This window comes from Microtus oregoni, unplaced genomic scaffold, assembly GCF_018167655.1.
Source record: "Microtus oregoni isolate MIOR12 unplaced genomic scaffold, Mior012 000056F_ref0000123, whole genome shotgun sequence".
Classification (NCBI taxonomy): Eukaryota; Metazoa; Chordata; class Mammalia; order Rodentia; family Cricetidae; genus Microtus; species Microtus oregoni.
The window spans coordinates 10,314,395-10,327,748 of NW_024543832.1; the positions used below are offsets into that span (position 1 = coordinate 10,314,395).

Here is a 13,354-nt window from a genome sequence, read left to right on the forward strand (position 1 = left end):
CTGGGTTTAAATCTAAGCTCTGATACACACCTGTCAAGTGGCAATAATCACTGTGTAAAACAACTCTCCAAGTTAGTTTCCTCAGCACAATGTCTAGTTGATTCTGTAATCTAGTGCTGTACAGCAGTCTTTCTTAAATGTAAAGGCTTGAAAACAATACATATTTAGTAAGTCTCAGAGTTCTTATGGATCAGGAATCTGGGTCAGCTTAACTGGGGCCTGTGCTTCAGGGTCTCTCACAAGGCTGTACCCAAGGCAGTAGAGGCTGCCCCAAGTTCTTTGCTTTATATTGCCTTCCGAATTCAGTATTTGGCTTCCTCAGAATCAGTGGAGACATCGGTGTTGGCTGGCAAGACAGAAGGGTCACTGAAGTGAATTCTCTCACTATGGCTACATTCTGTTGGTTAGAAGGCACAGGCTAGCCCCCCCATTCCAGGAAAGGGCTTGTACGAAAGAGTGAATACTACAAAATCAGCATGTGGGGATTCCTTCTTGGAGTTTGCCTCACCGATAATTTGTAGGGTAGACCACCAATCGATGTTAGCTGCTGTTATGCTGAATCAAGAGATCACAGGCCAAAGTAGGAATTTGTGGGGGATGGGAGAGTAACTGAAGATGACCTTGGAGAAGTCAAATCATCTCACGTCTTTGATACATCATTTTATCCTCAACAAAATGTAAATACTTGATCCCAGAAAAAAATGAGAAAAAATACGTGCAACTGTAAGTTTTGTTTTGTTTTGTTTTGCTATGAGCAAATATAGTCCCTCTCCAGTTTGGGAAAACAATCTGCTTTGGGGCCTTTTCTGTTGTGTTGATTCTGAGTCTTACAGTCTGTTGTCCTAACGGATTTTAGTATTTGACCCCTTGAGTCTTAAAGAATTACTTAGCTGGGATAAACACAAAAGAGAAAGCTGTTTTCTGAGAGTCCCTTAAAATATTTCTAAGGACCCCCCCCCACACACACACACCTTTGTCTTTTAAACTACCTTGGCTTTTAAGGGGGCGGGGCAGAGGAGAGAGAGAGAGAGAGAGAGAGAGAGAGAGAGAGAGAGAGAGAGAGAGACACTATGTGAGAATTTTCAAGCTCCTGATAATAAAATGGTAATAAAATCTCACCGGGCTCCCGAGGCTTCCCAGAGGGGATGTTTACACCGGGCGCAGCTGCTTCCCAGGTTTCTAGACCTGCGGTGCCGTTCGGGTTACCTATTCTGTGGCCTCCTGCTAGGACAATTCCTATACTTGGAGCCTTGGGGTGGGAGTGAGGGGACACTTAATTGACCCGCCCTGCCTGGCGCCAGGCCGCTTCACTCCAGGCAACAATTGGAGGGGTTCACAGACACAGTGGGATTTACCGTCTGCCCTGGGCAGTTTTCCCCAGGGAAGGCAAACAACTGGGGAGGACATTTCAGAGGGTGGCAGAGTCATCCCAGCGCTAGGCAGTGCTTGGATGGAACTTGGGAGTCAGCCTTTCACAAAGACACGCTTCTCAGCAGGAAGTTTGGGTGGGGCGGGGCTGTCACGGGATGGAGACAAAGCTCCTTTGAATTTTTATCCGAGGGCCTGACCTCTAGCAAGAGGGGTAACCCGGACCCTAGCACAGGGCGCGAACTCCAGCGTGTAACCCCATCAGGCTCCCTTGCTCTGCCAGTCAAGAGCGCAGAGTCGTTCCAGCCTGCAGCTGCACTAACACCAGGGGTCCCGCCAGGGCGTGAAGTCACCTCCTCCTGCGGAGTGGTAACCCAAACTGGCGGTTGGGAAAAAGCCTAGGAGCAACGGGCCAGCAGCCTCACCTTCCCAGGCCCTCCGCTCCAGCGAACTACCGCAGTCTCAGAAAACCTAATGAGAACCAGATGTAGTGGCAGCTGGCAAACTTTCTCAGAGTTGCTGATTGGCCAATGTTCAAGAGTCATAGCCAATCAGCGCGCTGGGCGGGCCCGCAGTGCGGACTAGAGGTCCAGGTTGGAGACTGGCAAGCAGTGCGGGCCGCAGAGAAGCGGTGAGTGAAGGGCAGAGCCTGGGAGAAGCGAGCATGTCTCAGGATCCCGTTGCCCAGCGGCTAGCACCGCTATCGCTGTCGTCGCTGCTGCTCTTGCTCCTGCTGTCGCGAGTCGGGGCTCTGCGTCCTGATGAGCTCTTCCCTTACGGAGAGTCGCGGGGAGACCAGCTGCTACTAGAGGGCGACGACGAAAGCTCAGCCGCCGTGAAGCTGGCAGTACCCCTACACTTCTACGATGCCCAGTTTAACGACCTCTACGTAAGTTCAGCTCCCGGAGGTGCGCGACTGGGTGTAAGTCTTGTAGCTTCTTCCCGGGGTGTCCACGAAGTGGAACAACTAGTCCATGCTCAGCTGTCGTCCCTCTGGGGACCAGACTGTCGTGGTGCTGCAGCTTCGTGACCCCTGCTGTTCATTAATAAGGATCATCTCTCAAGGGGGCGCAACGACGGCACCCTTCTGCTGTGGCGTCCCACGCAGAAAGGCTTCAGGGGAGTTTGCGTTTAGAGCGGTGGGAGGCTGTGCAGGCCGGTAGAGCTCAAGGACTCTAGTGGAAAGATGGACGGGTTGGAGGCCGCATCTGTTGTTCGCACTACATTGGAGAGGTGGGGTAGGAGCAGGACCGTCGCCGAAGTTGAGCTGGTTGTCCTGTGTTTCCTAATCAGCTAGGAGAGGGAGGCTTCCTGGCTCCAGCAGAGCTTCTCTCCCAGGGACGGCAAGCGTAAATGACTTGAGAATGGTGGCTTTCCTTTGGGTTTGAGCGACCGCCACTATTTTGTCCTTTTAAAAGTGTTTATGGGGAGCGAGGCTCACTTGCCACCTCCTGCGTGTGAAGGTTAGAGAACAATCATTTTCCCCCTTCCAACATGTGGGTTCAGGTCCTGGAACTCAACTCGTCAGGTTCGGAGGCAAGTGCCCTTACCCGGTGAACCACCTCACCTTCCTCGTGGTCCTTTTTGCAGGTGGGCACCAATGGCATCCTCTCCACCCAGGACTTCCCCAGGGAGACTCAATATGTGGATGATGATTTTCCTACTGACTTCCCAGCCATCGCCCCCTTCCTGGCTGACATCGACACAAGTAAAGGCAGGGGCCGGATCCTGTACCGTGAGGACACCTCCCCTGCTGTGCTGGGTCTGGCGGCCCACTACGTGCGTACAGGCTTCCCGCTGTCTGCATTCAACTTTACCCCCACCCACGCCTTCCTGGCCACCTGGGAGCACGTGGGCGCTTACGAGGAGGTCAGGCGTGGGGCTGCACCCTCGGAAGAGGTAAGCGAGGGGAAGCCCTGCAGTTGAGCAAATTGAAGGGATGGGCTTGACTTTGAGTGGGAACTAAGGGATTGGCTTGGAGTTTCTTCCCTGCCCATTGAAGCGGATGTAGTCTAGTGGTCTAGCCAGTGCTTAGACGGTTTGGGAGTGAAGTCTGTTGTCTCTGGGCGTGTTCTAAGGGTACATCCATAATGTGAATAAATCGGCAAAGAAAACTGTGAAATGAAGGACTGACGTACAGATACCGAAGACCTTTGAAACCTAAGTCACTTTACAGTTTATTTCTGGAGTCACCTATAAGCATACAAATTTCTAACGATATGTTCCTTGATGAAAAACATTGGAAAATTAGGGAAATTAAAAAAGAAACAACTACCGTTAAACATTTTTGTAAGTAGATTTCCAGTCTTCCAACCCCACCACCATACCCACCACACCACACCACACCCGAGGCAGGGTTTTTCTCTGTAGTTCTGGCTGTCTTGGAACTCTTTCTGTAGATCAAGTTGGCCTCGAACTCACAGTAATCTGCCTGCCTCTGACTCCTGGGTGCTAGGATTAAAGGTGTGTGCTACCATTACCTGACTAGATTTCCAGCGATTTCTTACAAATATCATTATTGCCATTAACAATAGTGGATTCACATTGTGCATATTGGTGCTTCAGTGCTTTTTCTGTCGAATAGTATATACTCAGTCACTGTTTTTATGTAACATTTATAATGACTATATAAGATCTCATCCAGTGCGTTTACGACAGTTCCCAGTGTTGTTTCTGTGTTTTTTTTTATTTTATTCACATTTATATGTCTTGTGTTTGCTGGTGGCAGTAGGACCAGAAGATAGAAGTTCATGGACTCCCTGAAGCTGGAGTTACAGGCATCTGTGAGCTGCCTGACTGACAAGGGTGCAGGCATTTGATTTAGCATCCTGAAAAGGCCACAAGGGCTCTTGAGCCACCTCTCCAGCCCCATGTAAGCTTATGTCCCAGAAAGGTTGTCCACTTTTATAAGCTCTTTATAGCCTTTGCCACGTTGCCCTTAACGTAACAGTGTGCTTACTTCTGCTCTGCAGGATACTGTGTTCTGCAGTCTCACTGGAGAAAGCACCAACAGCTCTGCCTCAGGCTTGGGGCTTGGCATCCTGTGAAATGGGCATGGGTGGAGTCAGGGTAGATTGCCTCATTTCTGGTATACTCCTGTGAAACTCCCCCCAGGGTGTAAAATGGCATAGACCAGGAGCACAGCCTTGTTTACTTTAACTCCTAGTGTTTCTTGGCTGCAGAAATGGAGATGTCTTCCCAAAGAGGTTAAGAGCCTGCCCACTGTCACTGATTTCTAACCAACGGGGGCTGTGTTTGTTCTGTGTTCTTTAAGGAAGAGACCTGTTTCTTAAAATCCAGCAGAGGTCTAGAAATAAACATCATTTGAAATTATGGTTCCTTAGTTGACAGGTAACATCTAGTTTTGTTTACTAATTAACCTTGTAATGCATGGGTTTGACATTTTAATTATAATTCAACAGAGTACAATAGAACTCAAACTAAATACTGTACTTTCTTTGTGCCCACTGTGCCCTGGGCCAGCTAAAGGGCTAGACAGGCACAACTGTGAGATTTCATCACTCACTCACTTATTCATTCATTATATTGTATTTTTTAACATTTACCTAAAATCAGGAATAACAAGCTTATAATAGAAAACAAAATAAACACTTTTAATACAGGTAACTAAGTCATCAATTCTTATATTTCATTACATTTCTTATAGGATACTGTTTTCTAGATACAGTCCTGTAAGAAATGTGCAAGTGTGCTTCTATCCCAGGTAACAGAAGAACATGATTTCCAGATCTGCCTTAAGTGAGGCAAAGGCAAGTTTTTCAACGCTGCATTTTCACTTTCTTATGCTTTTCATGCAAGACTCATTTTTTTTTCTACACAAATCATGGAAATAGCATAACAGTGTCGCTTTTTTCCAGGGAGAAGTGACCCTTCAGTCTCCATTTTCTAAGCTATAGAATGAGGTGACAGTACCAACTTTATAGGATTTTCATACAAATGAACTGAGGCGAAGTTTTTTTTTAAGATTTATTTATTAGGTATATAGTGTTCTGTCTGTATGTATGCTTGCTGGCCAGAAGAGGGGACCAGATCTCATTACAGATGGCTGTGAGCCACCATGTGGTTGCTGGGAATTGAACTCAGGACCTCTGGAAGAGCAGTCAGTGCTCTTAACCTCTGAGCCATCTCTCCAGCCTGAGATGAAGTTTTTACGTAGCCACTATCACTGCTGAAATTTAAGACGTGCATGCAGGTACTCAGTCATGTACTTTCTCACATTGGCTTGATAAGACCAGGTGCTGGTTGTTTGTTCCTGCCGTGTAAGTGCTGTCCTACAGCTCTGTGAAAGGATTTGGTTGTTTTACTTCATTTTATCTTTTTGTGTATATGTATCTGCCCATCTGTCTGTCTGTCTGTCTGCCTGTGTATGCATGACATATGTGTCTGGGTGTAATTTGATGTGTGTCTGCATGATGTGTGTGTTGTGTTTTTGTGTGTGCATGGTGTATATATGATGTATGTGGGTATGTATGTGTATGTGATATATATCTACATATATGAGTGCATGTGTGTGTATAAATTTGTATGATGTATGTGTCTATGTAGTGGGTGTATGATATGTGTGTATGTGCATGGTATATGTGTGTATGTGTCCATATGTATAGTGTTTGTACATGGTATGTGTATGATGTGTGTATGGTGTCTGTGCATCATACGTGTGTGGATGGAGTGTGGATGATGTGTATGGTGTTTGTGTTTGTATGATGTGCGTGTATACACTCCAAGGTACACATGCAAAGTTCAGAAAAAGAACCTCCTGGTGCCAGTTCTTCCCTTCCATGTGGGTTCTTATATTGAACTTGGATTTCTAGGCCAGGGTTTCACCTTCAGAGCTGCCTTCCTCTGGCCCTCCCTCTGTTGGGACTCTGATCTTTGTCCCGACGAAGGGATTACCTCATTTCTAATTTTTTTTAATCATTTTGGTAAAGTCGGATAGGCATGTCCCTGGTGGGAAAGATGGCATCATATTGGCTGATATTTTGCTCTTGCCAAATGGTATGTTTTTTTCTGTCAGCCTGGTTCTGCCAGTGTTGTATCAACACTGAAAGGCCATATTCTGTATCGGGAAAGGATATGCAGGCTTCTGCGTGGTTTCTGCTAAAGCTTCAGGTTTTCTGTCTCAATTGCAGCTAGGCAGCTCTGTCTTGCCTCTCTCTATACTGCTCTTGATCCTGTGGATCCCGGGAAAGCTGAAAGCCAGTGACCCTTGCATAGCCTTTGCCAGTCCATCTGAGGGTTTCCCTTCAGAACCTGTGTGGAGGGCTCTTAGAAAGGTTGTCTCTGGGAATGTGAGGACCTTTCCCTTTGGAAACCAGTCAAAGGGTATCTGTGAGGAGGGCCCTTCAGGACCTGTGAAGTGGCCTCTTAGCAGTTCTGTGTGGAAGTCTATAGCCTGACAAGGGGTCTGTTCATGTGTAGAGTAGTTTCCAAGCAACTCAACTCTTTTGGAATGTGCTTTGGGATCATGAATTTTATTAAAAGGAGTTTTGTTTTGTTTGCCTATTTTAGTGAAGATAAGGAAATTAAGCCTTTGAATGCTTGTTGAAAAGGTGACATAGAAAAGACACTGAAGGCATTTTAGTTGACATGAATAAGCAAAACACCAGTTGTACAGATTCCTTACTTAAAAGCCAGCCTCTCCCATCACAACCAGCCTTTCTTCTCCACAGGGCTTCCTCCCCCCCCCCCCCCCTTCAGTTCTCCAAATGTAGACAACCCTTATCTTACACAATTTCTCTAAATTTAGAACCTGGGTTCTCCCTTATCTTGTGAAGTTGACTGTGTCCACCATACCAGGAACCTCCACAGTTGGTTATTTAAAGATGGGATTCTCAGCTCCAGCTCCACTCCTTCTATCTCCTGAGTTGTGACAGAAATAAAACTTATGCAGTGACTGGCCCTGAAATAGATTAAAAATGCTGCAGATCCCCAAGTAGCTGCAGTGGCAGAAACACCGCAGGTCCCCAAGCTGCAGCAGGCAGCTGGCCATGTGGTGGCAGGTAAGGGGCAGAGGTCCCGAAAGCAGCCAGTCCCAGGCAGGGACAGTGTACCAGACCATGCCATAGGTCTCTGAAGGTGGCTGGTCCCGGGTGGCAGCCATGTGGTGGTGTTGGGCAAGAGACAGACAGATAGGCATGCCATGCAGAGTGAGGTTGGATATTTATTAAGTGGATTATGGAAAGGAAGGGAGAGAAGGAGAAGAGCAGAAAGAGGGGCAGAGAGAGAGAGAGAAGGGGAAAGGGGAGAAGTGGGGAGAGGCAGAAGCTGTCTCTTCAAGAGGAAGATGGAAAAGGGAGAGAGACTAAGGCTGCAAGCAGGAAGGAAGATCTGCCTGCCTCAGTGGACCGTGTGTGTGTGTGTGTGTGTGTGTGTGTGTGTGTGTGTGCGCGCGCGCATGTGTATCCCCACCCTGACTGGTGACATGCGTTAGGCATCTACCTGAAATAGAAACATGGGGAGATTCTGGCCTTCTGAGGAAGAGTCAATTTCTGTTCATGGGATGTAGTAGGGAGGAACTGAATAAACAAACTTTTCTTAAAATCGGGGCAGGCAAACAGACTCTTCCAGTTAGAGAGCACATAGATTTGGTGTTTCACATATTAATATCTGCATTTCCTTGTCCAATCAGCCCAACCTCAGTCTAATCAATAGCAATAGATGTTGAAAAGGTAAAATTAACATTTGAGAAATTCTAGAATAAGACGGAAAAGAAAACCACAAGGACACATTCCTTCCTTGTATTCAAGTCTGAAGTTCTTCCCTGTGCCCAGTTTTGTCATTTTTAGCAAAATGGCAAGGTAATGGTGCCAATAAGTGATTTTTCTATCACTCATCTTCTTTATAAAGCATATATTAAAAAAAATCCTTTCCCAGTTTCCCTATTAAATTGCAAATTCTTATATGAGAGAAGCAGACTGTAGTCTCTAAGACAGTTGAATATCCCTTAACTAATTGTTTGGTGGAAGGAAGTGCTGAAGGCAGGAAGGTCCTGTTGAAACCGAGTAAATGAAATACCAGGAGTTATTCCGGAGTCAGCCGGTATTAATTCAGCTTCTTCTCTCCTCTGTCTGCTTTTGACTCCTGCAGTGTTTACCTACATTCACTGGCTGCCACTGTGACGCTACCCCACCCCCACTCTGAAGTCCCAAACACCCTCCTCTGTGACCTCTGCCACCATGCCTGTCCCCAGTAACTCTCCAGAAATTCCAATCACGGCTATTTCCTTCTCCTTCCTTAGCCTGCAGCATCAAACATAATGTTTTGGCTCAGCAGGTACTGTTGAATTAATATTCAAACGATTCAGTGAGTGGGATTTAAAACCGAACCAGGCAACCTGAGCTGAATGCATACCAGAAGCCAGCAAAGAGGGTGCTGGAGAATTAGAAGGAGTTCCATATAGAATCACAATGCTAAGCCCCTCAGGGGCCAGTACTTGGAGGGTAGAGTTTTCTAGGTGCTGGGAAATAAGAACACAACGTCAAAGCGCATAGTGGGAGTGGGGACAGTTAAACACTGTGTTGAGGGTGTAGTGAAGCCGACCGTGGGAGAGGAGTTCAGATGGCTGACCATTGCAGGGCATGAGCTCTGGGGTGGCTGGCTGCCACCACTACTCATTTCCTAACCTCAAGCACATTTGCAAGTCACTAGGTCTCTTTCTTTAAATGCAGTGTGACAAGATAAGAAGAGGATTTGGCTGTGAGAGCAGTAAGGAAACCTTTTGACCAGGTCCTGACAGAGGCTTGCCTGCAGTGGGCATTGAATAAATTGATGAATGAGTGGATGGATGGATGGATGGATGGATGGATGATCCAAATGAGAGATGCTGAGGCACAAGATTATAAACTAGGACTAGGGGTATGGGAATGAACAAGTTAATTTTGCTCCTTGTTCCACCTCTCAAAAGAGTTTGGACTGCAGCACTAGGCTGAGCTCCTAAAGTCCAGATGAAGAGAGGGAGGAGAGATGAGAAGAGCAAGTTTGTTCAAGACCATGATTGGGAAAACCACAAAGACAGCCGACCTGAACTAGTGGGAGCTCACGAACTCTGGACTGACACCTGGGGAACCTTCATGGTTCTGAATATGGGTGACAATTATATGACCTGATCTGTTTTGGGGAGGGTTCCTGGCAGTGGGACCAGAACTTTCCCTGGTACATGAGCTGGTGGCTCTTTGAAGCCCATAACCTAAGGTGGGATACCTTGGCCAGCCTGATTCTGGCGGGGCGGGGGGGGGGGGGGGGGGTGGGGGGGAGCAGGGGAGGGTTGGGCCTGCTTCAACTTGGTATCCCAGACTTTGGTGTCTCCCCAGGTGAGGCCTTATCTGTTCTGAGGAGTGAATGGGGGGGGGGGGGTGGTAGAGGTGGAGAGGAAGGAGAGGGAACTGGAGTTGGAATGTAAAATGAAAAATAATTATTTATATTTAAAACAAAGGAAAAAAAAGATTGGACTGGAGAAACTTGCAACCTTAAAATTTTTGAGTATACTATTTTAAAGTTATTTGAGAATTTCATACATTCATACAATGTATTTTCAATATATTCCTCTACTCCTGTCCATTCTCAACTTTGTCCTTTATTTGACCCAGTAAGTACAATTAGTGCAGCCCATATGGGCATGGGTGAGGGGCCACCCACTGGAGCCTGGTCTTCTCACCCACAGGGACCACACCCTTTAAGAAAACTGACTCTTCCTCCCCTAGCAGTCATCAGCTGTCAGTATCTGCTCAACTGTGAGTGCAGGCTTCTGGGCCCCTTCCTCATCCATGCTGGAAAACTGAGTGGTTAGATCTTGAGCTTGTGCTGTGCATTCATGAGTTTGGTAGCTCCATCATGTCCACAGTTCATTGTTTTGACCCGTTCCTTCTGACCTCTGGCTTTTAAACTCCTTCCACCTCTTTTTCTATGATGTTCCCTGAACTTTGAGGGAAATAGATATTGGCTGAGCACTCCACAGTTCTCTGTACTTTGACTAGTTTTGAGTCTATACATGAAATACCATCCAGTTTATACATGATGCTCCCATGTACTGAGAGATGGGTTTAAAAGTATAGGTATTTAGAAGGCAATTTGATATTATATCCATTTAACAAAATAATTGCCATAGGTTTATCCACAAGGCTTATGAGCATCCCCAGCCATAAGAACCCATCCCCAGTTCTTGCCAGATTTACAGTACCAAGCAGAAGTTGTCTCTTGTTGAGAAGGCCTTAAATCCACCCAGAGAGACGTCGATTATCCTCATAACACTCATGCCACTTATTACACCCATGTGTATCTCTTTCCCCACCCCCAGACAGGGTTTCATTGTGTAACAGTGCTGGGAACTCACTTTGTAGACCAGGCCGGCCTCAAACTCACAGAAATCCATCTACCTCTGTCTCCCAAGTTCTGGGAATAAAGGTGTGCGCCACAACTGCCCAGTCCACGAGTACATCTTGTCAGAGCCTTTGTTTTGTAGTATCTCAGTGGTCTCAGTAGGGTGAGACTGTTGATGTCTCTTCTCCCTCAGTAGCCTGTGCTGACAGGTGGGAGCTGGTGGTTAGTACCAGGTTGATTTCCCCGAGGTCTTTGGCCTACATGTGTAGTGTCATCACTTACAGGACCTTCTTTTTGTCACTTTTTGGTAGGTAACCCGAGCAATGACCAGAACCAGCATTGATATGGGTGACACCCTTGACCAACTTGTTGGGGAGGTATCTTACACCTGGCACTAAGCTCTCTATTTTTGTTTGTCTTTTTGAGACAGGGTTTCTGTGTATTCCTGGCTGTTCTGGAACTTACTCAATAGATCAGACTGGCCTCGAACTCACAGAGATCTACCTGCCTCTGCTTCACAAGTGCTGGGGTGTAGCAGTGAGGACACCAATTGTTGGTTCCTGGCCGCTTAGCCTCTTACGAGAGCCACACACACGGCCCCACTTCCAGGCACACACTCAGTCCACGTTGCCATCAAGCAAGCCACAGCAGGCTTCTCACAAACACTATCCAAATATTCGGTCTCCTGAAAGAGCTAGAGGTCGCACTGGCAGCATGGCCCAGGAAGCCAGCATTTCAAAATGGCACGTTTTTATTTTCCTGCTAACACTGAGTCAGGAAAACTTCTCTTAAAGGAGCTGCAACGTTAAAGCCTGCTTAACTCTGCTTTATTTTTTGTTGTTTTGTTTTGTTTTCCCTAGAGTTTCTTCCCAAACTCTCTCAGGTTTTAAGTGGATTTTAGTTGGTCATGTGGGCACCAGTTTGTAGCAGCAAGGAGGCTGCTTGTTGGTTCCTGGCTACTTAGCCTCAAAATAATCACAGAGAAACTGTATTCGTTAAATCACTGCTTGGCCCATTAGCTTTAGCTTCTTATTGGCTAACTATTACATATTAATTTAACTCATTTCTATTAATCTGTATATTGCCACATTTTCTTTATTAATTAACCAATCATATTCACAGCATACAAATGGGAATCACACATCATTGGGGTAAAAGGCATTCCCCACCACTGCCCAGCCTTCACTGGGCTTTTTATTTGACAACTTGTGGCTGATGGGAGGAGCATTACCCCCATGTAAAGTAATTCCCTTTAAACTTTTTTGTGTGTATGTTTTGACAAGTAGGGTTCCCTGTGGCTTTTCCAAGCATCCCTAGTGTTAATTTTCCCTTCCTAATCCCCTCTTCTTCTCTACAACCCTGGAGTTTTTTAACCCGTGTTTTACTTGTGAATAATCCAACTGTTGCTCTAAATCGGTAGAAGAGGTTTAGAATAGCAACTTGTATAGCTGAAAAATTATATTTGTAGTTTGGAGAGAAAATTCTAAAAGAGAATGTGTTTTAAACCAGTATGTAGAAATCCTAAAAAGGATTTTGGACTCTGGCATCTTGCCTACATACTGTTTTCTTCTTTTGTTTATTTGTTTGTTTGTTTAAGGATGTTTAAAATTCCTGTTTGTCCACAGCTGAACACTTTCCAGGCAGTTCTGGCATCTGATGGATCTGATACCTACGCCCTCTTTCTCTATCCTGCCAATGGCCTTCAGTTCTTTGGAACCCGCCCCAAAGAATCCTACAATGTCCAGTTGCAGCTTCCCGCTAGGGTGGGCTTCTGCCGAGGGGAGGCCGATGACCTGAAGAGAGAAGTGCCATATTTCAGCCTGACGAACAGTGAGCAGTCTGTGAAAAATCTCTACCAGTAAGTTATGTGGAGTGTGTGCCTGTGCTATTTCATTTGAAGGACATTTAGAAGGGATACAATCGCAAATGGCCAGAGATCATTTAATAACGAGCTTGGTGGCTTCTACAAAAGGCATTGGGTCAAATCCAGATGCTAAGCTCGACCCTGGAGCTTCAGGCTCTCCAAGATATTCTTTATTTTCCTGTGCGGTTAGGCATATGAACCAGAACCAGCAGCGATTATGTGTGTGCTTGCAGAACCACTGGAGCTTGCTAGGAAAAACATTATTCTTGGAGCCACATAAAAATATTCAGTAATAACTGTCTCAGCGGAGGCTTTCCAGATTAATTATTACTCAGGAGGAAGCATCGTGATTTGGTGTTTCAAATAAGTATTGTTGAAGATTAAATTATGAGTAATATAATTTGCGGGAAGAGTGAATGGGGCTTTTGGAAATCTCAGGATTTCTCCTCTGACTTCATTGCCCAAAATCATGGTGATAGGTTTGCCCACAGCATTGCCAGAAGCAAGCCTGCTTCTTAACTCTTCCCAATGGCTTATTCTGTTAGCAGGGCACTTTTTTTTTTTTTTTTTTTTTGCATTTGTCTGTCCAATTAGTGCTCAAATAAATTTATTGAGTCCAGGTGGGCTCTTTTGGTCTTTGCTTTTTGAAACACTGGCTTAGCCCACAGTAGTTATCTCATTGTCTCCCTTAGCTGCTTCTCAGTCACACTGAATTCTCACTTACAGGAAAACCTTATTCTTGTGCATGTATCTCTTGTTCTTAGCAACTAGAGAGAATTGGAAAGA

General features: G+C 45.9%; 1 protein-coding gene across 2 annotated transcripts in view; it reads left to right on the forward strand.

Annotated features, from left to right (window-relative positions):
* Window positions 1-1,995: 1,995 nt before the first annotated feature.
* The window catches only part of Nid2 (nidogen 2), a 60,220-nt gene continuing 48,861 nt past the window's right edge, over window positions 1,996-13,354 (forward strand). For both annotated transcript variants that reach the window (XM_041639030.1, XM_041639031.1), the window contains exons 1-3: window positions 1,996-2,257; window positions 2,959-3,267; window positions 12,330-12,562. In XM_041639030.1, coding sequence (XP_041494964.1) covers window positions 2,033-2,257; window positions 2,959-3,267; window positions 12,330-12,562 — 767 coding nt within the window. In that variant the 5' untranslated portion in view covers window positions 1,996-2,032. The remainder of the gene's footprint in view (window positions 2,258-2,958; window positions 3,268-12,329; window positions 12,563-13,354) is intronic.